This window comes from Anolis carolinensis, chromosome 6 (genome assembly GCF_035594765.1).
Source record: "Anolis carolinensis isolate JA03-04 chromosome 6, rAnoCar3.1.pri, whole genome shotgun sequence".
Lineage (NCBI taxonomy): Eukaryota > Metazoa > Chordata > Lepidosauria > Squamata > Dactyloidae > Anolis > Anolis carolinensis.
In genome coordinates, this window is record NC_085846.1 from 119,930,352 (window position 1) to 119,951,213 (window position 20,862).

The 20,862-nt window shown below is 49.0% G+C and overlaps 1 protein-coding gene across 2 annotated transcripts in view; it reads left to right on the plus strand.

The window, feature by feature from the left end:
- Positions 1–19,518, plus strand: part of kcnh2 (potassium voltage-gated channel subfamily H member 2) — a 105,287-nt gene extending 85,769 nt beyond the window's left edge. For both annotated transcript variants that reach the window (XM_062983679.1, XM_062983680.1), the window contains 10 exons: positions 2,717–3,142; positions 8,758–9,145; positions 10,203–10,402; positions 12,579–12,831; positions 12,914–13,107; positions 13,203–13,302; positions 13,507–13,794; positions 14,615–14,834; positions 17,774–17,930; positions 18,425–19,518. In XM_062983679.1, coding sequence (XP_062839749.1) covers positions 2,717–3,142; positions 8,758–9,145; positions 10,203–10,402; positions 12,579–12,831; positions 12,914–13,107; positions 13,203–13,302; positions 13,507–13,794; positions 14,615–14,834; positions 17,774–17,930; positions 18,425–18,640 — 2,442 coding nt within the window. In that variant the 3' untranslated portion in view covers positions 18,641–19,518. The remainder of the gene's footprint in view (positions 1–2,716; positions 3,143–8,757; positions 9,146–10,202; positions 10,403–12,578; positions 12,832–12,913; positions 13,108–13,202; positions 13,303–13,506; positions 13,795–14,614; positions 14,835–17,773; positions 17,931–18,424) is intronic.
- The last annotated feature ends 1,344 nt before the right edge of the window (positions 19,519–20,862 follow it).

Consider the following 20,862-nt stretch of genomic DNA (forward strand, 5'->3'; position numbering starts at 1 on the left):
ACAGTCCTAGACACTTGGGAAGTGTTCGACTTGTGGTTTTGCGAAACGAAATCCAGCATATCTATCTTGTTTGCTGTGCCATCCAACGTCGTTGTGTTGCTAATTATAATAATAACTACAGTAGAGTCTCACTTATCCAACACTCGCTTATCCAACGTTCTGGATTATCCAACGCATTTTTGTAGTCAATGTTTTTAATACATCATGATATTTTGGTGCTAAATTCGTAAATACAGTAATTACTACATAGCATTACTGCATATTGAACTACTTTTTCTGTCAAATTTATTGTTAGACATGATGTTCTGGTGCTTAATTTGTAAAAGCATGACCTAATTTGATGTTTAATAGGCTTCTCCTTAATCTCTCCTTATTATCCAACATATTCGCTTATCCAATGTTCTGCCGGCCGGTTTATGTTGGATAAGTGAGACTCTACTGTACTTTATTTTTATACCCCGCCCCTCTCCCTGAAGGGAGTCGGGGCGGCTTACATGGGGCCTTGCCCGATAAAACAATCAAATATCAAAACACAGCAATAAAACAGTTATCCAATAAAAACATCAATTACAGTAAAAACAATCGTTAAAATCAACATAAAACATACAATATTAACACTGGAGACTAATTCATAGAACCCAGGCAAAGTGCAACATGTGCCGAAATGGGGAACGTAATTTCTCAGTTAAAATGGACAAAGTGCAATATAGCATTGACAACACAATTTATTGTTTATAAACAATTTATTGATAAAAAAGGTAGCAAAAGGTAAGGCAAAATGCAATAATCCAAATGTAAATGCAATAATCCGAATGGAGTTCAATGTCCCAAAAACAGCAAGTAAATTGGAGCCTCCGGTGGCCTAGGGGATAAAACCCATGTGACTTGAAAGTTGGGTTGCTGACCTGAAAGCCGCCAGGTTTGAATCCCACCCAGGGAGAGTGGGGATGAGCTCCCTCTTTCAGCTCCAGCTCCATGCGGGGACATGAGAGAAGCCTCCCTCCCACAAGGATGGTAAAAACATCAAAACATCCGGGCGTCCCCTGGGCAACGTCCTCGCAGACGGCCAATTCTCTCACTCCAGAAGCAACTCTGGTTGCTCCTGACACGAAAAAAAAGTAAGGAAATTCTTAAAAGACAAAGCTTAAAACAGCAACATGATCCTCAAAACAAAATCCAAAGTACATGATACAAACAGGAGCATGAAAGCACGAATACTTTCCCAAGAAACCATAGGCAACACTTGAACCAATATTTGAGGCTTGAAAACAGGAACCATAAGCAACACTTGAATCAAGACAGGAACAAAGCAGGAGATCTTGCCCTGAAAGCAAAGTTGCTTGATCTGAAATGTGTCCCCACATTTCCCCTTATATACCCATTCTTACAAGACATGCCTTCCTTTGACCTTGGGTTCCCAGCCTTTTGGCAGCAATCCCTAGCGAACGTCTAGTGCAGGGGTCCTCAAACTTTTTAAGCCGAGGGCCGGTCCACAATCCTTCAGACTGTTGAGGGGCCGGATTATCATTTGGAAAAAAAAATACAAACAAATTCCGATGCACACTGTACATGTCTCATTTGTAGTGCAAAAACAACAACAACAACAATGAAAGAGCAATACAATATTTAAAAATAAAAATAATTTTAACCAACATACATTTATCAGGATTTCAATGGGAAGTGTGCTCCTGCTTCTGGCCAATGAGATAGTCAAGTTAATTAGGGTTGTTGTTGTTGTTGTTGTTGTTGTGTGCCTTCAAGTCATTTCAGACTTTGGGCAAGCCTAAGTCTAAAATGTATTTATTTATTATTTACTTATTTACTGCATTTATTTACTACATTTGTATCACACCCTTCTCACCCCAAAGGGGACTCAGAGTGGCTTACAAATTATATGTATATACAATATATTATATTATTAGCACAGCACAATATTAGCATTATATATTACTTTATTGAACTATACCACTATACTGTAATATTATTAGTAATATTATATGTAATATAGAATATATAATTAATGTTATTATATGGTATTATTATTAGTGTTATATTGTATTACATTATAATATTATCAATATTATATGTATATACAATATATTATATTATAAAACTGAGGGCGGGGGCCAGGTAAATGACCTCGGAGGGCCACATCCGGCCCCCGGGCCTTAGTTTGGGGACCCCTGGTCTAGTGAGTTTCGTCTCAGGCTCAACCTTGACTCCCTCCTTTTTTCTGATCAAAAAGGGCAGTCTACATACGTCCCTGCTTTAATGCAATTCCTATTTATCTACTCACATTTGTTTTCGAACTGCTAGATAGGCAGAAGCTGGGCTAAAGATCAGGAGCTCACCCTGACCCGGATTTCGAACTTTCAACCTTCTGGTTGGCAAGATTTATTGCAGCTTGGTGATTAAAGCCCCGTCTATTCTCAGTTTGATCTAACCCAGGCATGGGCAAACTTGGACCCTCCCTCTAGATGTTTTGGACTTCAACTCCCACCATTCCTAACAGCCTCGGGCCCCTTCCTTTTCCCCCTCGGCCGCTTAAGCGGCCGAGGGGGAAAAGGAAGGGCCCCGAGGCTGTTAGGAATGGTGGGAGCTGAAGTCCAAAACACCTGGAGAGCCAAAGTTGGCCCCTCATGTTCCCAAGAGTCCCCTCCTGGCTGGCCAGAATTGGTCTCTGACCCCTGACCCCTCTCCCTCGCCCTTGTTACAGGTGCTGTCCCTGGGTGCGGACGTCCTCCCGGAGTACAAGCTGCAGGCTCCACGCATCCACAAGTGGACCATCCTGCACTACAGCCCCTTCAAGGCGGTCTGGGACTGGCTGATCCTGCTGCTGGTCATCTACACGGCCATCTTCACGCCCTACTCGGCGGCCTTCCTGCTGAACGACCGGGACGACCCGGCCAAGCCTTCCTGCAGCGGCTACTGCAGCCCGCTCAACGTGGTGGACCTCATCGTGGACATCATGTTCATCATCGACATCCTCATCAACTTCCGCACCACCTACGTCAACACCAACGAGGAGGTGGTCAGCCACCCGGGGAAGATCGCCATCCACTACTTCAAGGGCTGGTTCCTCATCGACATGGTGGCCGCCATCCCCTTCGACCTCCTCATCTTCGGGTCTGGATCTGAGGAGGTAGGCCCCTCACTATGTTCCTGGTTTGAAAATGTTATTTCCTGTGTAATTGCAGTCCTTACTTTGAAAGGAGTTGCTCTACTCCAGAAACTTTGTGTGGCTGCCACAAACTAGGCTGAATTGGTTGAGATTCTATGATGAGATATTCCTTGAAGAACTAGAGTAAAATGTGTGTCAGGTACATGTTTTTATGATAGAACCAATTAGGAAATTGTCAAGGAAGGATTAAATTGAGACACATCCACCTTCCGTCTCAATTTACCTTCTTCTCCAATGATCTGGCATCTGCTCCTTTTCCCATGTTTTTAATAATAGAACCAATTAGTAAATTGTCAAGAAAGGGTTAAATTGAGACACATCCACCTTCCATCTCAATTTACCTTCTCCTCCGATGTGCATAGAAATCAACACACACTTCTCTGCTGTCAGCTGCAGCCAGCGGCAATTATCTTTATTGAGGTTATATACACTATTTACATAGTATTGTCGGAGCATACCATTTGAGCATCCGACCTAATCGATGGCCGTGAGGGAAGCATGTCTGCTGTTTATAACCCAGGAATAAGGATTGTGTTACATAGTGCTATTTGCTTGCCCTTGTTAGCCCACCCTTGTTGTCTCCACGTGCATGTCTGTGTCGGTGGATTTGCCTATTTGGAAGCCTGGCTGGGAGCGGCTGATATTCCATGATGTCCTTGGATGTCCACAAACACACCCTGAGGCTAAAGGCATTGGCCTCCGATCCCTTAAATGCTCATTTTGTTTTACTGTGGCAGGATTTCAATAGGTGTACACGTCCCATTATTACCATCCTGCCCTTTTCTCAGAATTTATTCATTGTGTCAGAAGTGAATTGAGGGTGCAGTTGTACACACACACAAAAACAAAACACAAAGTTAAGAACTTGGCACGATACTCAATGTCCTTTGACCAGTAGCTGGCCACTTGGAGTGCCTCTGGTGTGGCTGTGAGAAGGTCCTCTATGGTGCACGTGGCAGGGCTCAGGCCACATTGTCATAGGTGGTCTGTGGTTTGCTCTCCTCCACATTCGCACGTCACAGATTCCACTTTGTGGTCCCATTTCTGAAGGTTGGCTCTGCATCTTGTGGTGCCAGAGCGCAGTCTGTTCAGCACCTTCCAAGTTGCCCAGACTTCTGTGTGTCCAGGGGGAAGTCTCTCATTCAGTATCAGCCATGGCTTGAGGTTCTGGGTTTTTGTCTGCCATTTTTGGACTCTCACTTGCTGAGGTGTTCCTGCGAGTATCTCTGCGGACCTTAGGAAGCTGTTTCTTGATTAAAGGCGTTGACGTGCTGGCTGATATCTGAGCAGAGGATGTCACTGCCTTGGTCTTTTCATTGTTGGTTACTACTTCCCAGTGGATGTCAGGTGGTGCAATACTGGTTAAATTATACTGAATTTCTCCAGTGGTGTTGGGCATAGGCACCCTGTGATGATGCAGCATTTCACTGTTTTAATGTAGTGAAATGTATTAAATGTATTCCACACTGGGCATGTGTACTCAGCAGCAGAGTAGCAGAGCGCAAGGGCAGATATCTTCGCTGTGTCTGGTTGTGATCCCCCGGTTGTGCCAGACTGCTTTCACACAGTGTTATTTCTAGCGCCCACTTTTTGCTTGAGAGTCAAGCAGTGTTTCTTATAAGTCAGATCATGGTCCAGAGTGACTCCCAGGTATTTTGTTGTGTTGCAGTGCTCCCGTGGGATTCCTCTCCAGATCATCCTCAGAGCGCAAGATGCTTGTCTGTCCTTAAAGTGAAAAGCACACGTCTGTGTTTTAGATGGATTAGGAATCAGGTGGTTTAGGAATCAGCTGGTGATGGCAAGATGAAACTCTGTGTTTGTATGTTGTTGAAGGCTTTCATAGCTGGGATCACAGGGTTGTTGTATGTTTTCCGGGCTGTCTGGCCATGTTCCAGAAGTATTCTCTCCTGACGTTTCGCCCACATCTATGGCAGGCATCCTCAGAGGTTGTGAGGTATAGAGAAACTAAGCAAGGAAGGTTTATATATATCTGTGGAAAGTCCAGGGTGAGAGAAGAACTGTGTTTGTGTTTTAGATGGATTACAATTTAGCTACTTTCCCTGTAAAAGGCAGTAAAAGCACCTAAAGCTTCAGAGAGCTTCTGTCCAACCCTTTCAAAGCTCCCTGCTTGAGCGGTGATGGCACGATCGTCAGCATAAATGAAACTCCCTGTCCCTTCTGGCAGTGGCTGGTCATTTGTGTAAATGTTAAACATCGATGAAGCAAGTCTGAATGGCTTGCAACAAATTAAAAAACATATATCCTCTCTAGCCGGCATGGATCAACTTGGGCCTTCCAGGTGTTTAGACTTTAACTTCCATGTCTGTTCTATACAAAGTTTAGAACTTTGAGTCCAAAAAATATCCCAAAAAACTTGGGTGGACTTATCCAGGGGCCGGTATAAGTACTACACTTAAACTCTTACCAAAAATGGTATCTGTCTTGTGAATAGAGGTCACTCCATCCTGGAAAGCCTTTTAAAAGCCCCAGCTCCCTTCCCCTGGGCTTTTCAAGGGCTGGGAGGGGGACCAGTGCCTGGGCAGCCGTCCTGGAGAGACAGCCTTGGTGCTTTCCTCTCTCTGCAGAATCACCCTTGACTTGTCACAGCAACACCCCAAATTTTGGCCTGAAAACCTGTCCCCCAACTTATATCTGAGGTCAACATTGACACAAGTACCTACTTAAAAATCCATGAAATAAAAAGTTGAAAGAAGATCAAAAAACCGCACAATTAAAGCCAGATTGAAACACAGCATTAAACCTACAGATGTGGATCAGCAGGATGATCATCAACATCCAAGACATGTTATTGGTGGGACAGGCCTTGTACCGTGACTCTCCAAATGCCTGTCTTAAACAGAAAAGTCTGTACTCAATGTGGAAAGAAGGGGGGAACGGAGTTGGAAGGGCCCTCCAAGTCTAGCCTCATTCAGCCAGGATGGAAGTCGGCCTCCCCGGCATTCACTCACCTGCAGCCTTTTCTGCCCCTCGGCCCCCCTTTCTGTCCATCACGTGGCGGCTGCAGGGGTCTGGGAGGAAACTGGGTCCGGTCCTGAGGGAGGTGCCACGTCTTTCCTGCCAGGCGTACGTGGGGCAGGCAATCTGGCAAAGAGGAGGGAGCGAGGGCAGTCCCAGGGCCTCAGGTGTGCGCCAGGTGTGCCTAGGTGTGTGTGTGCGTCCTCAAAGCCCATCCATTGAGCGGAAGAGGAATGCCTTGGGGAAACCGGGTGCCAGACTTGGCCACTTGAGTCATGCGTGCCATATGCAGCTCCAGCCTTCCTATGCACTTTTCGGGGGGGGGGGGGGGGAGGTAGTTAAACAAGCGCTCTGTACCTGGGCCCTCCAGGCAGGCTGTTCGGAATGGTGGGAGTTTAAGTCCAACACACCTGGAGAGCCCGCATTGGCCCATGCCTGCTTTAATCAATCGTGAGCCACCCTGAAATTTGGGAAGTGTTGATGGTGGGCGCTGTTGGGAATCACCCTGAACTACTCAAGTCTAGATGTTGTTAGATAGATGATAGAGTTAGATGGAGGGAATCCTTTCCCTGTTTCCAAAGCATGCCTAGACAGGCTCTACTGTGTTCCACTCTATCCTGTGTACGTCACATCCCTTACTTTGAAGTTAGTAGAAATGGGAATCTCCAGGGACACTAACTTCCCATTGGTCAGAATCTCTTTTATTGCTCCAATAAACTGGACCATGAGGTTGGAACCATTTTGGTTCTCTCTTCTCTCTTTGTTTTTCAAGCTAACAACACGTCCTGCCATCTCTCCTGGCAAGATGTAACTATTTAGATGTTTGTTATTTTTCCTTTCTTATTTTTCCTTAGAAACCAGTCTAGAGTAGACTAGACAGCTCCCAAGCCTTTCTATCTACAATGGAGTTTTTTTTACCTGAATAAATACTTTTTCAACTTTTACTGAGACTCTGCAGTCCATTGCAATCCTAAATGGTCAAAGGCTTCTCTTGCTCATCCCGTGTAAGTAACTGCTGCATTTGAAAGCTTTGCTTTTGCTACTCTGCTGATTTTTGGTGGAACCTCCCCCAGAGAGGGTTAAATTGAGTCTAACCACTCAGAGATTACCACAACAGGCAATCCCAACATTCACTCTATTGTTGTGTGTTTGTGCCCCCCCCCCCCGCCACACACACACACACACACCACTTCCTCTTTAAGGAGCTCCACTGGCTACTGATTATTTTCCGGTCCCAATTCAAGGTGCAGGTTCTTACCTATAAAGCCCTAAACGGTTCGGGACCCACCTACCTTCGTGACCGTGTCTCCCCCTATGAACCTGCATGATCTCTTCAATCATCGGGGGAGGCCCTTCTCTCGCTCCCGCCTTCATCGCAGGCTCGGTTGTGGGGACGAGGGAGAGAGAGGGCCTTCTCGGTGGTGGCCCCCCGGATCTGGAACTCCCTCCCTAGGGAGATCAGACAGGCACCCACCCTTGCATCTTTTAAAAAGAGTTAAAATTTGGTAAAATTTGAATAATTTAGTCCCCATGACCTATAATATACTATTTTTCACACTGTTTCCTTTCCCTATACTTATAGGATGTCCGTCCTCACTCCAACTACCGAGAAATACTTGCACTTTGTCCTTTTGCCCTGAAGCACTTTATAATTACATTATTGCACTTTATTTATTTATTATTTATTTACAGTATTTATATTCCGCCCTTCTCACCCCGAAGGGGACTCAGGGCGGATCACATTATATACACATAGGGCAAACATTCAATGCCCATGGACACATCAAACAGAGACAGACAGACGCAGAGGCAATTTAACCTTCTCCTGAGGTGATGTTCGATTCTGGCCACAGGGGGGAGCAGCTGCTTCATCATCCACTCTGACAGCACTTCCTCATTCCAATGTCGTAAATTAGTTAAACTTGCCTCCCCACTTTTATAAGTGGTACCTTACTTTCTACTTGATAGATGCAACTATCTTTCGGGTTGCTAGGTCAGCAATGAGCAGGGGCTATTTTTTATTTTTAATTGACGGGTGCTTACCCTGCCATGGGCTGCCCTCGAACTCATGACCTCATGGTCAGAGTGATTTATTGCAGCAGGCTGCTCAACAGCCTGCGCCACAGCCTGGCCCGCTTTTAGTTTTAATGGCCTCTCCACACTATCCCCCTTTACCAACCTGGAGGTCCATTTTATACTATTTTAATTGTACTCATTTTGTGCTCTAAATGAGTTTTTATGGTTAATGTATCGTTTTTGCATAATGTCAATTCTACTGTGTTTTTACTCATTGTAATGTGTCTTAACTTGTACTTTGTTTATTGCTTTCGGGCCTTTGCCCCTTGTTAGCTGCCCCGAGTCCCTGCGGGGAGATGGTGGCAGGATAGAAAAATAAAGTATTATTAAAAAGGTAAAGGTTTCCCCTGACGTTAATTCCAGTCGTAACCGACTCTGGGGGTTGGTGCTCATCTCCATTTCTAAGCTGAAGAACCGGCGTTGTCCATAGACACCTCCAAGGTCATGTGGCCACTGGCATGACTGCATGGAGTGCCATTAGGGTAAGTACTATTAAAGCATTATTATTCCTTCCTTCCCCGCAGACCACCACGCTGATCGGCCTGCTGAAGACGGCCCGGCTGCTGCGGCTGGTGCGCGTGGCGCGCAAGCTGGACCGCTACTCGGAGTACGGGGCGGCGGTGCTCTTCCTGCTGATGTGCACCTTTGCGCTGATTGCGCACTGGCTGGCCTGCATCTGGTACGCCATCGGGAACATGGAGGACAAGACCATTGGCTGGCTGCACTCGCTGGGCAGCCAGATCGGGAAGCCCTTCAACGAGTCCACGCCGCACCAGGGCCCCTCCATCCAGGACAAGTACATCACCGCCCTCTACTTCACCTTCAGCAGCCTCACCAGCGTGGGCTTCGGCAACGTCTCCCCCAACACCAACCCCGAGAAGATCTTCTCCATCTGCGTCATGCTCATCGGATGTGAGTGGGTGGGTGCACGGGCTGGGGGCGCAAGGGGCAAAGGGGTGCTAGGTCTCCCAAGGCCGTGGCTGCAGAGGGATGGTCAAGCCTCTGACCCCTTGGAAATCACAGCCCCACACCTTGCAGGGCCCTTCGGGAGGGAGAGAGAGAGACTCACGGTAGGACAGGCTCAACATGGAATTGCATAGGATTTAACAGCATTCCATCAGACCTTGTGTGGTTTGAGTGTCGGGCAATGACTCCGGGAGACCAGGGCCATGCCTGGGCTGAAGACCCCTTTTCTCACTCCCCTACTCCCTGTTGGATGTTGTAGATGTAAAGAAATAGAGGCTTTACCACAGCTTCTGAAACAAAGTTTACCCTGCAGTGTAATAACACGCCACTCAGGTTTGTGAAATAAGTAATAGTAACTTTACTTCAGTTCAACAGGTCAAACAGAGCAACAATATATGCAGTAGTCTCTCTGATTTCTTACAGAGAATATTCCCTAATAAACATTCCTTTTAAAACAGCCTTTAAATTTTCCTCATTGCCTTAGAAATGATCAGGCTTCAGAGATTCAGCCATTCATTCCCTAGCTGTTACCCAGGCCTGTAGCGAGCGCCGGGGGGGGGGGGGGGGGGGGGAGGTCTGGTTATAAAAAAAAAAACCAAAAAAATTACTCACGAATTTTAACTGGTTAACCAAATCCCCATGCTAAGTCTATGAGACGCAAAACATTAAGAGTCCCTCCAGGCACTATCTCAAGCAGATATTGACAGGTTTGTAGGGGGGGAGGGTGCTAGGGGTTCAAACCCCACCCCCACCCCCAAAATTTTCAAAACCCCTCCCGAAAAAATTTTCTGGCTACGGCCCTGCTGTTACCTCTTCGCTCCCTGAGGTAAAAGTGCCTGCTCAAACCGTTTCTCTCAGCAGCAAGCCAGAGACAGTAGCCAATCAGAATGTTGGCTCCTGGCACGCTTAGCCAATCAGCTGCTGCCACATGTCTTTCCAGTCAACTCATTACATCATGGTTCCTTTACAAACCCCACACTCCCCACTCCCATTTCTCCTGCAGCTCTTATGTACGCCAGCATCTTTGGGAATGTCTCGGCCATCATCCAGCGGCTCTACTCCGGCACGGCCCGCTACCACACCCAGATGCTGCGGGTGCGAGAGTTCATCCGCTTCCACCAGATCCCCAACCCGCTGCGCCAGCGCCTGGAGGAGTACTTCCAGCACGCCTGGTCCTACACCAACGGCATCGACATGAACGCCGTGAGTCCAGTCGCAGGGTGCGGGGGGGGGGGGGGGGCAAAACACTCAGTGTATGGGCAAAGGGCCAAGGTGAAGAGGAGAGTGGTCAAGGGTAGTGTCTGGGCAGCGGTTCCTAAAGGCATAGGTCAGGCTTCTGCAGAGCCGCAGGGGTGGTCTCCTCTTCCTCCCACCATTCCTTCTCTACTACAGACCTCCCCTTCCCTCCGTCCATTCCATGACTGGCAGGGATTGTAGGAAGAGCGCCCGGGTCATGATTTGGAATGGCCCCCTCCTCTGCTAAGAGTCCTGCGGGGATCTCTCTCACTGGGAAATGCCACCATTGTGTATCCGGGCCCAGGGACACTTCCAGGCCTGTCGCATTAGAGTCCTGAGGCACCTTTTTCAACACAAACCACACACTGTTCCGATAATCCAATAAGTAAATGTTTATTTAGAAAAAAGTGTATAAATATAAGCAAAGCTAAAAAAAGAGAATCAAAGTTCCAAAAACGTTTTTTCCAACATAGCCAAGAATCCTAAAATCCCTTCAGATACAGTCTCAACTGTCAATCCACAGACATATCCATAAGCCTAATAGCAGGAATCCAAGGCAGGCAGCCTATGCCACACATGAACTAGAAACAGGAACAACTTAGAAACTTGAATACATTAATTTCCAAAAATGTAGGACCAAGAACCGAGCGCTATTCACCTGAATACATTGCTCTCACAAAGGATTGTACCAGCAGAAACCACTTGAAAAGGCCTCATTCCCTCCCATGACATCATTCCTCACACACCTGGTTTCCCTCTCCTTATCTCTAAGCCTCTAGAAAAAATGAGTCTGTCTTTGTTGCATACTCTGCCTCCGAAGTTCCAAGCGCCTTGAAGTTCCAGGTGCCTTGACCCAGACAAACATTCGTCTCCCACATTTCTCTCAGCCTGCGCTTCTGGCAGGTTCTCATGAGAACTGATATCGTTTTCTCCAGTCTTGTGGGAACTGCCAGGAGAGTCCAAAACAACTCTCTCCAGGCCACTTCTATCCTCCTCTGTGTTGTGGTAATCTCTGAGCGGTTAGACTCAATTTAATCCTTTCTGGGGGAGATTCCACCAAAAATCAGCAGAATAGCAAAAGCAAAGCTTTCAAATGCAGCAGTTACTTACACGGGGTGAGCAAAGAGAAGCATTGGACCATTTAGGATTGCAATGGACTGCAGAGTCTCAATAAAAGTTCAAAAAAGTATTTATTCAGATAAAAAGAACTCCATTGTAGATAAAAAGGCTTGGGAGCTGTCTAGTCTACTCTAGACTGTTTTCTAAGGAAAAGGAAAAATAACAAACATCTAAATACAGTAGAGTCTCACTTATCCAACATAAACGGGCCAGCAGAACGTTGGATAAGTGAATATGTTGGATAATAAGGAGAGATTAAGAAAAAGCCTATTAAACATCAAAATAGGTTATGATTTTACAAATTAAGCACCAAAACATCATGTTATACAACAAATTTGACAGAAAAAGTAGTTCAGTACATAGTAATGCTGTGTAGTAATTACTGTATTTACGAATTTAGCACCAAAATAATACGATGTATTGAAAATATTGACTACAGAAATGCGTTGGATAATCCAGAATGTTGGATAAGCGAGTGTTGGATAAGTGAGACTCTACTGTAGTTACATCTTGCCAGGAGAGATGGCGAGATGCTTCTTGTTAGCTTGAAGAACAAAGGGAGAAGAAGGAGCCAAAATGGTTCCAACCTCACGGTCCAGTTTATTGGGGCCATAAAAGACATTCTGACCAATGGGAAGTTAGTGTCCCTGGAGATTCACATTTCTACTAACTTCAAAGTAAGGGATGTGACGTACACAGGATAGAGTGAAACACAGTAAAGCCTGTCTAGGCATGCTTTGGAAACAGGGAAAGGATTCCCTCCATCTAACTCTACCCATCTATCTAACTACATTTAGACTTGAGTAGACCAGGATGATTCCCAACACTCTGGGCCCTCTGAATCTACCCCAGCAGCCCCTCCCTCATCTTCTGAGACCCAGAATCTGACCAGACTACAACACGGCCCTCCTGCAATTGCCCACTGAATTTGGGGGTAATAAGAACAGACAGGGAGAAGCGTGCAAGGTTGTTAATTCTCCGGGTAATTCTCCTTGTCTCTCCTGGGCCCGTCCCCCTGCTGCAGGTGCTGAAGGGCTTCCCGGAGTGCCTCCAAGCAGACATCTGCCTTCACCTCAACCGGACCCTCCTGCAGAACTGCCGGCCCTTCAAGGGGGCCACCAAGGGCTGCCTGCGGGCTCTGGCCATGAAGTTCAAGACCACCCACGCGCCCCCCGGGGACACCCTGGTCCACGCCGGGGACGTCCTCACCGCCCTCTACTTCATCTCCCGGGGCTCCATCGAGATCCTGCGCGGAGACGTGGTGGTGGCCATCCTGGGTAAGTGGGCGGGGCCTGGAGGGAGAGCCAATGTTTTCGCATGCCTGCCATAAGCCAAGTGTTGTGTTGCCCCCCTCCCCAGGGAAGAACGACATCTTTGGGGAGCCCCTCAACCTCTATGCGCGGCCAGGGAAGTCCAACGCGGACGTGAGGGCCCTGACCTACTGCGACCTGCACAAGATCCACCGGGAAGACCTGCTGGAGGTGCTGGACATGTACCCCGAGTTCTCCGACCACTTCTGGTCCAACCTGGAGATCACCTTCAACCTGCGGGACGTGAGTTGTGCCCTGGGAGCAGGGAGGAGGTTCCACATGCACACTCCCAAAATGCCGACCCCAAGGCCACTAATGGGCCTTCTATTGCCTTCCAGACCAACATGATCCCGGGTTCGCCCAGCAGCGAGGAAATGAACGGCGGCTTCAACCGCCTGCGGCGCCGCAAGCTCTCCTTCCGCCGGAGGACCGAGAAAGGTGCGGGATCGGGGGCCCTTCCCCACACACCTCCCAGGATTGGGTCCTGCCCCAGAGAAATACAGGGAGGGATGGATTCCTTGTGGAAGATCCACACTTGCGGCAGTCCCAACTCCCCCCCCCCCCATTTTAGACCTTTGAGGGGAGGGGGTTGCGGTTGAATTGAGGCTCTGATGGGGGTCTTCCTTCTGCTTCTCCCCACAGACGAGGAGAAGGCGGAGGACGGCAAGCCCGCGAAGGCACTGCCGCTGGGCCAGAACTGCCAGGGGGTCCCCTGCGCCCCCCCCAAGTGGGAGCCCTGCCTCAGCAGCTCCTTGGCCTCCAGCCCCCCCTCCAGCGACGAGGGGGAGGGGGAGGAGGAGGGCGCCCCTCGCCCCGCCAACGCCGACCTCTCGCCCTTTGGCCCCCCTGCGACCCCTGGAGGGCAGCCCCCCTCCCCCGCCCCCCCAGCAGAGCGCAAGCGCAGCGGAGAGGCCTGCAACCCACTCTCAGGTAGGACCCGGGAAGGGGGGGCTTCAAGGGGGTCTTTTTGGGGCGGGGGGTCAATCAGGAGAGGAAGGTAAAGGAGAGCATAGAGAAAGAGGGTGAGGGGTATGGTGGTTGTTCTCAATTGGAAAAGTGGGATCAAAGGCGGAAAAGTGAGATCAAGGGTTTGCAAAAGCATAACAACAGATGAGCCGATCTTAGGGAGCAGAAAGCCCAATCCTGGGCAGGAGCCAATCTAGACGGAATAGGCAAAACCGGAAAGATTTCCTCCAGAGCCGAGGGATAGAACGGCATCCCTCTCCAGCGTCAAATGCTGCCTTAGGGGGATTACATGGCTGCGGACCATCCGAAGGGGATTTATGGGTTGTATTTATTAGCATCTGGCCTTTCTAACAAGGCTGGGACTCAAGAGCGGCTAACCATGCATAGGACGCAGTGCCAATGAAAGCAATGTTAATGCATGAAAAGATTGCATTAAAAGCCCACCCCAAGCATCTGTTGGGAGGGCTTGGATTGTGCCTTGCTTAGCCTGGGTGGTCCTAGGGGTCTCTTCCCTCTCTGCGCTTCTAGGACCACCAACCACGCATTAAGAGCATCTATTGGGAGGGCTTGGATTGTGCCTTGCTTGGGCTGGGTGGGCCTTGGGGTCTCTTCCCTCTCTGCGCTTCTAGGACCACCAACCACGCATTAAGAGCATCTATTGGGAGGGCTTGGATTGTGCCTTGCTTGGGCTGGGTGGCCCTTGGGGTCTCTTCCATCTCTATGCTTCCAGGACCACCAACCATTCCTGGCACCTAATGTCCCTCCTCTGTCCCCTTCCCCGCAGGGGCCTTTTCGGGGGTCTCCAACATCTTCAGCTTCTGGGGGGAGGGCCGGGGGAGCCGCCAGTACCAGGAGCTGCCCCGCTGCCCGGCGCCCCTGCCCCCCACCGCCCTCAACATCCCTTTGGCCGGAAACAGCCCCCCCGCCCTCCTTGGTGACCTCCCCCACCGGCACCGCTCCGAGCTGGAAGGCCGCCTGGACCTGCTCCAGAAGCAGATCAACAGGTACAAGGCATGGGGGTGGGGGGCCTGTGGAGGAGGGGGCACAGGGCATGGGTCAGGCGAGAGCCCACCGGGGACACTTGGCTTTGCTCCTCGGTTGCAGTAGAAATGGGGGCAGGGTCTTAGGTTGGGGATTGAAGCTTCGTTTCTGGGAACAGATAGACAAGGCATGGGCGAACTTCGCTCCTCCGGGTGTTTAGTGACAGGGTATCATGAAAACAGGGTACTTTTCAAAAGGACCAACACCAAGGATGTATGTGTTAAAGGAAAACTCTGTTGCACCTCAGCGGTGGTTCACCTTGCTCTTAACACACATTCCACCACAGCAGACTAAGTTTAAACAGTTTATTGATAAAAGATAGCAAAGTATGAATAAAAAGCTGTAAAGGGAGCAGTGTTTCAAATGCAATGGAAGTCAGTAAAAAAGCAATATTTCAAATGCAAAGGCAGTCAGTCAAAAAGGCAATAATCCAGGGGTAAAAGCAATTTGCAGAATATAGATCCAACTCTCTGATATAGGAAATCAGTCCTGAAAACAAGACAACATAAACTTCAGAGTATAATCCAAAACACAGGTTCCAGGCATGAGCAAAGAATCCTTTTCCATGAACTTAAACAAGGCAGAAGATATGCTTCCAAAAGTCAACGTTGCTTCGTCTGAAATCTTTCCGTTTCTCCCGTATTTACCCATGTTTACAAGACAAGAAAGCATTTCTCTGTCCTTGAATTCCCACGCGTTTGCCAGCTATCCTAAGGGAACGTCTGCAACGAGGAACCTTTAACCTTAATCTTGTATCTCTATCTAAGGAAGACTCCTCTGACTCGCTGCCAGAGACACCTGGGACTTGTTGATGTTCTAAATCCTGTGAAAGATCACCCTTATTACTAGTTTCTGTTTCCTTGCAAGCCTGAGGGCTCTCTGACAAGTCAGAGCCTTCAACATTTTTCTCATCAGCACTGGTTTGGTCAGCCTGCATAAATTCAAATCCCCCTTCATCATCAGACTGAATCACAACAAACGCATCCTGCTGATCATAACATACAGGGGCTAATTTAGGCCAGCAGTTAAGCAATTACGTTTGGACCATACCCAGTGGTGTGTATTTGGATACACTTCAGTTCCCGCTCCTTCTTTTTGCTCTTGCGCTCTCTCCTTTGGAGGAAGAAGAAGCCACGCTCTTTGTGTCTCGCAAGGCTTATAAGGACTGTGTAAGTTTGTTGCACCACGAGATTTGTTTTTGATACAACACTGCAAGTTTGTGTTCAGACTCTGCTGAAAAGAGTCAACTTTGCAACTGTGCAAAGTTATTGTTGTTGGGAATCATCCTGGACTACTCAAATCTAGATGTAGTTAGATAGATGATAGAGTTAGATTGAGGGAATCCTTTCCCTGTTTCCAAAGCATGCCTAGACAGGCTTTACTGTGTTTCCCTCTATCCTGTTTACGTCACATCCCTTACTTTGAAGTTAGCAGAAATGTGACTCTCCAGGGACACTAACTTCTCATTGGTCAGAATGTCTATTATGGCCCCAATAAACTGGACCATGAGGTTGGAACCATTTTTGGTTCACTCTCTTCTCCCTTTGTTCTTCAAGCTAACAACACGTCCTGCCGTCTCTCCTGGCAAGATGTAACTATTACCTTAGAAACCAGTCTAGAGTAGACTAGACAGCTCCCAAGCCTTTCTATCTACAATGGAGTTCTTTATACCTGAATAAATACTTTTTTAACTTTTATTGAGACTCTGCAGTCCATTGCAATCCTAAATGGTCAAAGGCTTCTCTTTGCTCGCCCCGTGTAAGTAACTGTTGCCTTTGAAAGCTTTGCTTTTGCTACTCTGCTGATTTTGGTGGAATCTCCCCCAGAGAGGGTTAAATTGAGTCTAACCCAGGGGTCCTCAAACTTTTTAAGTGGAGGGCCGATTCACAGTCCCCCAGACTGTTGGGGGGCCGGACTATGAAACAGTCCAAAATTAGGATTGTTGTTATTGAGTGCCTTCAAGTCATTTCAGACTTAGGTCAACCCTAAGTCTAAAGTTTAGGACAGGGGCCAGGTAAATGAGGCCTTAGTTTGGGGACCCCTGATCTATATGATCTCAAGACCATAGGTAAGTAATAAGACCTCCAAAAACCACCCAGATGGTGTCATAAGACCATCAGTAAGGAAAGGGACCTTCAAAGACCATCTAGATGATCTCATAAGGCCATCATAAGACTATAGATAAGGAAAGGGACCTCAAAGACCATTGAAATAGTCTCATATGACCACAGGTAAGGAAAGTGATGGTCTCATAAGGCCATAGCTAAGCAAAGAGACCTTCAAAGACCATCTAGATGATCTCATAAGACCACAGGTAAGCAAAGAGACTTCGAAAGACCAGGTAGACTTAGGTCAACCCTAAGTCTAAAGTTTAGGACAGGGGCCGGGTCAATGATCTTGGAGGGCCGCATCCGGCCCCCGGGCCTTAGTTTGGGGACCCCTGGTCTAACCGCTCAGAGATTACCACAACAATTGTGTCTTTGTTGGATACAATAAATGTTGAAGTGCAACATTTTGGACTCCCAACTCCCACGGTTCCTAACAGCCTCAGGCCCCTTCCTTTCTCCCCCCAGCCGCTTAAGCGGCTGGGGGGAGAAAGGAAAGGGCCTGAGGCTGTTAGGAACCGTGGGAGTTGAAGTCCAGAACATCTGGAAGGCCCAAGTTTGCCAATGCTTCAGATAGACAGAAGGAGGGCATTCAAAGGACATCGCAGGTAGAGCTTTGAGTGGACCATCAGGATCATGCCTGGAGTTCCCAAGATGGGATGTCCTTCTGTGGCCCATGGCATTGGGAGGGGGTTCTCCAGACATCCCCCCTGTCATGGGGGTTTAGGGGGTTTAGGACTGGGGCTTGGAGCAGATCTGGATGGGGGTCACCCCCTTGCCTCTGTTTCCCTCCGCAGACTGGAGAGCCGCCTGACCGCGGACGTGTCGGCCATCCTGCAGCTGCTGCAGCGCCAGGCGGTCCTGGTGCCCCCCGCCTACAGCACAGTCTCATCTCCACTCCCGCCACCCCCCTTGGCCCCAGAGGAGAGGGCCCCCCACCTGCCCCCCACTCAGGTGAGAGACCCATACAAAATGGGGAGGGATTGGCCCAGCAGCCCCTGGGAGCAGGGCCGTAGCCAGAAAAAAAATTTCGGGAGGGGTTTTGAAAATTTCGGGGGGCGGGGGGTTGAACCCCTAGCACATACCCCTCCCCGCTACAAACCTATCAATATCTGCTTGAGATAGTGCCTGGAAGGACTCTTAATGTTTTGCATCTCATAGACTTAGCATGGGGATTTGGTTAACCAGTTAAAATTCATGAATAAACGAGATTTTTTTTATAACTTGAAAAATTTCGGGGGGGGGTTGAACCCCTAAACCCCCCCCCCCCTCGCTACAGGCCTGCCTGGGAGGCCATGGGTTGCCCATCCATCCGTCTGCCCAAGTGTCTTCCTGTATAGATGGCTCTGGGTCTGACTCTTGGCCACACCTGGGCCAGAGAAAGGCCACCCAAGGGGTCAAAGGCCTGGCAACTCCAGACTCTTCTGACTCCCCGGTTTCCCTTCCAGGTCCCGGACTTCCTGCCTTGGCGCCTGGACCCCTCTGCGCTGCCCCCCTGCAGCCGGGACAGTGACGTTGTGCTGCTGGTGGAGCCCCCCGCGGCCCCCCGGCGCCTCTCCCTCCCCGGCCAGCTGCCCCAGGCCCTCCCCCCTCCGCCTTCCTCCTCCTCCTCCTCCTCGGCGGACTTGCACAGACACTGCTCCTCCTCGGACCCCGGCAGCTAATGGCCGGCTGAGCCTGGCCCCTCGTTGGGGGCCGCTCTGGGAGAGAGCCTGTGCCGGCCCCTCTTCGCCGCCTTGTGGGAAGGGTCCCTCCGGGAAGGAAGACGAGGGCCGCTCCGGCCGCGGATGAGCGGATGAGAGGGCCGGCCGTTGCCCCCTCGGCTGTTGGCTGGCCTGACGGGCGGGAAGGGCGTTTGGCTGCCATGGAGAGCCCTCCGGCCAGTGGACTGGACACAGAGACTGCTGCTCATGGACAGACAGGCCGCCTGCAGGGAGAGCGGTCATCGTGACGCATAGCAATTAATAATAATAATAATAATAATAATGTTAACGTTCCAATATGGGTTAGAGTCCCCTTGTGACCCCAGACATATCACCCGAGGCCAGCAAGGCATCCCTTCTGTGACCCCAACACTCCCCAACATTTTAGATGGGGAGGGGTCCCCCACTGTTCTGTCTCCAATTGTAGCCCTGCGTGTTCCCTTGTCCGTGTGCATTGGGGGGCGGTGGGTAATAGAGGTGCCCCTTAGTCTGTGCCCTGGGACCGGACCCCAGTCGCCAGCACAGAGGTCTGTGCACATATCCCCAAGAAGGGGCTCTGATGGTACGTCCCCCCCCCCCCGCCATGGGTTCATCCCCCTCCCCAAATAAACCTACTATTGCAAGGGACTGTAATGCTCCTCAATTGCAGAGGCTGAAGGAGTCCACTGTGGGGTTCCTTGAGACCATCTTTTCCATGGAGCACCAATTTAGGTGGGGGGGCATCAAGCCCAGGCCATACTCCACCACTGATGTCTGGATGCACGTGAACCCCCCCCCCCCCGCCCCGCATGCTGTACTCTCAGCATTAGCAAGCGATGCCTAATAAACCTCAAGTTGGACACCTGCCTATGATCTGCCTTTTGGGGGGGGCGGAGGTCATGCTTGGGTGGGGGTCAAGTGGGTGGGGCTCAGAGTGTGGCTTCCCCAAATAATGTCTGACTGGAAAAGCCCAAAACAACATTGCAATGACATTCAGTTTGTCATTCTGGATTATGTGGAGCAGGCGCTTTATCACATAGAGGTGGCAAAGTGGCATGACAGTTGACATGCTGTGCATTAGTACAAAGGGGATTGTGTATTCCAGCAGGCACCAGCCAATCCCTCTGCAAGGCCAGAAATACAGCATAATGATGTAACATTAGAAAAGTTGACCCTTTCCGCTCCCTTGGCAGCCACCTCTCCACAAAAGCCAACACTGACGCTGAAATACACCGCCTGAGCTCTGCGAGTGCAGCATTCTTCCGAATGAAGCAGAGAGTGTTTGAGGATCGGGACATCCATAGGGAGACCAAGGTGCTTGTTTATAAAGCTATTGTCCTCCCAAACCCACTATACATTGACCCTTTCCACTCCCTTGGCAGCCTCCTCTCCACAAAAGTCAACATTGATGCTGAAACACAACACCGCCTGAGCTCTGCAAGTGCAACATTCTTCCGAATGAAGCCGAGTGTTTGAGGGTCAGGACATTCGTAGGGAGACCAAGGCGCTATTGTCCTCCCAACACTGCTATACACCTGCGAAACGTGGACCAACTACAGACGTCACGCTCAACTCCTGAAACGATTCCATCAGTACTGCCACCGAAAAATCCTGTCAGTCTCTTGGGAAGACAGGTGGACAAAGGTCAGCATGCTGGAAGAAGCAAATACTGTGCGGGTTTGTAAAAAGACACCATGATGTGGTGAGTTAACTGGAAAGGTCATGTGGTGATAGCTGATTGGCTGAGCCAGTGGGAATCCAGAATTCCAATGCTGAGACAAACGGTTTTTAACTGCCACTTTCATCTGAGAGGGACTGAGAATGGTCAAGGAGGAATGGCTGCAACATTGTCTGAAGCCTAGTTATTTATAAGGCAAATGAGGCATTTTAAAGGAACTGTGTATTCCCATGTTCTCTGTGTGAATTCAGAAAGGCTGTTATATATATTGTTGCCCTGTTTGAACTTTTGAACTAAGATAAGGATACCATTACCTATTGCACAAGCCTGAGTGACATTTTATTATACTGCAGGGTTTATCTTAATGCAAAATGTGGTAAAAATTCTATTTCTCTATTTATTTATTTATACAACGTCAACAAGTACCACCAGCATTGAAGCGATGCTCCCATGCTCCAAATGCCCGAAGATCACTGTCTCCCAAAGCAGTTGCTATACTCCCAACTCAAGAATGTAAAATGGAATA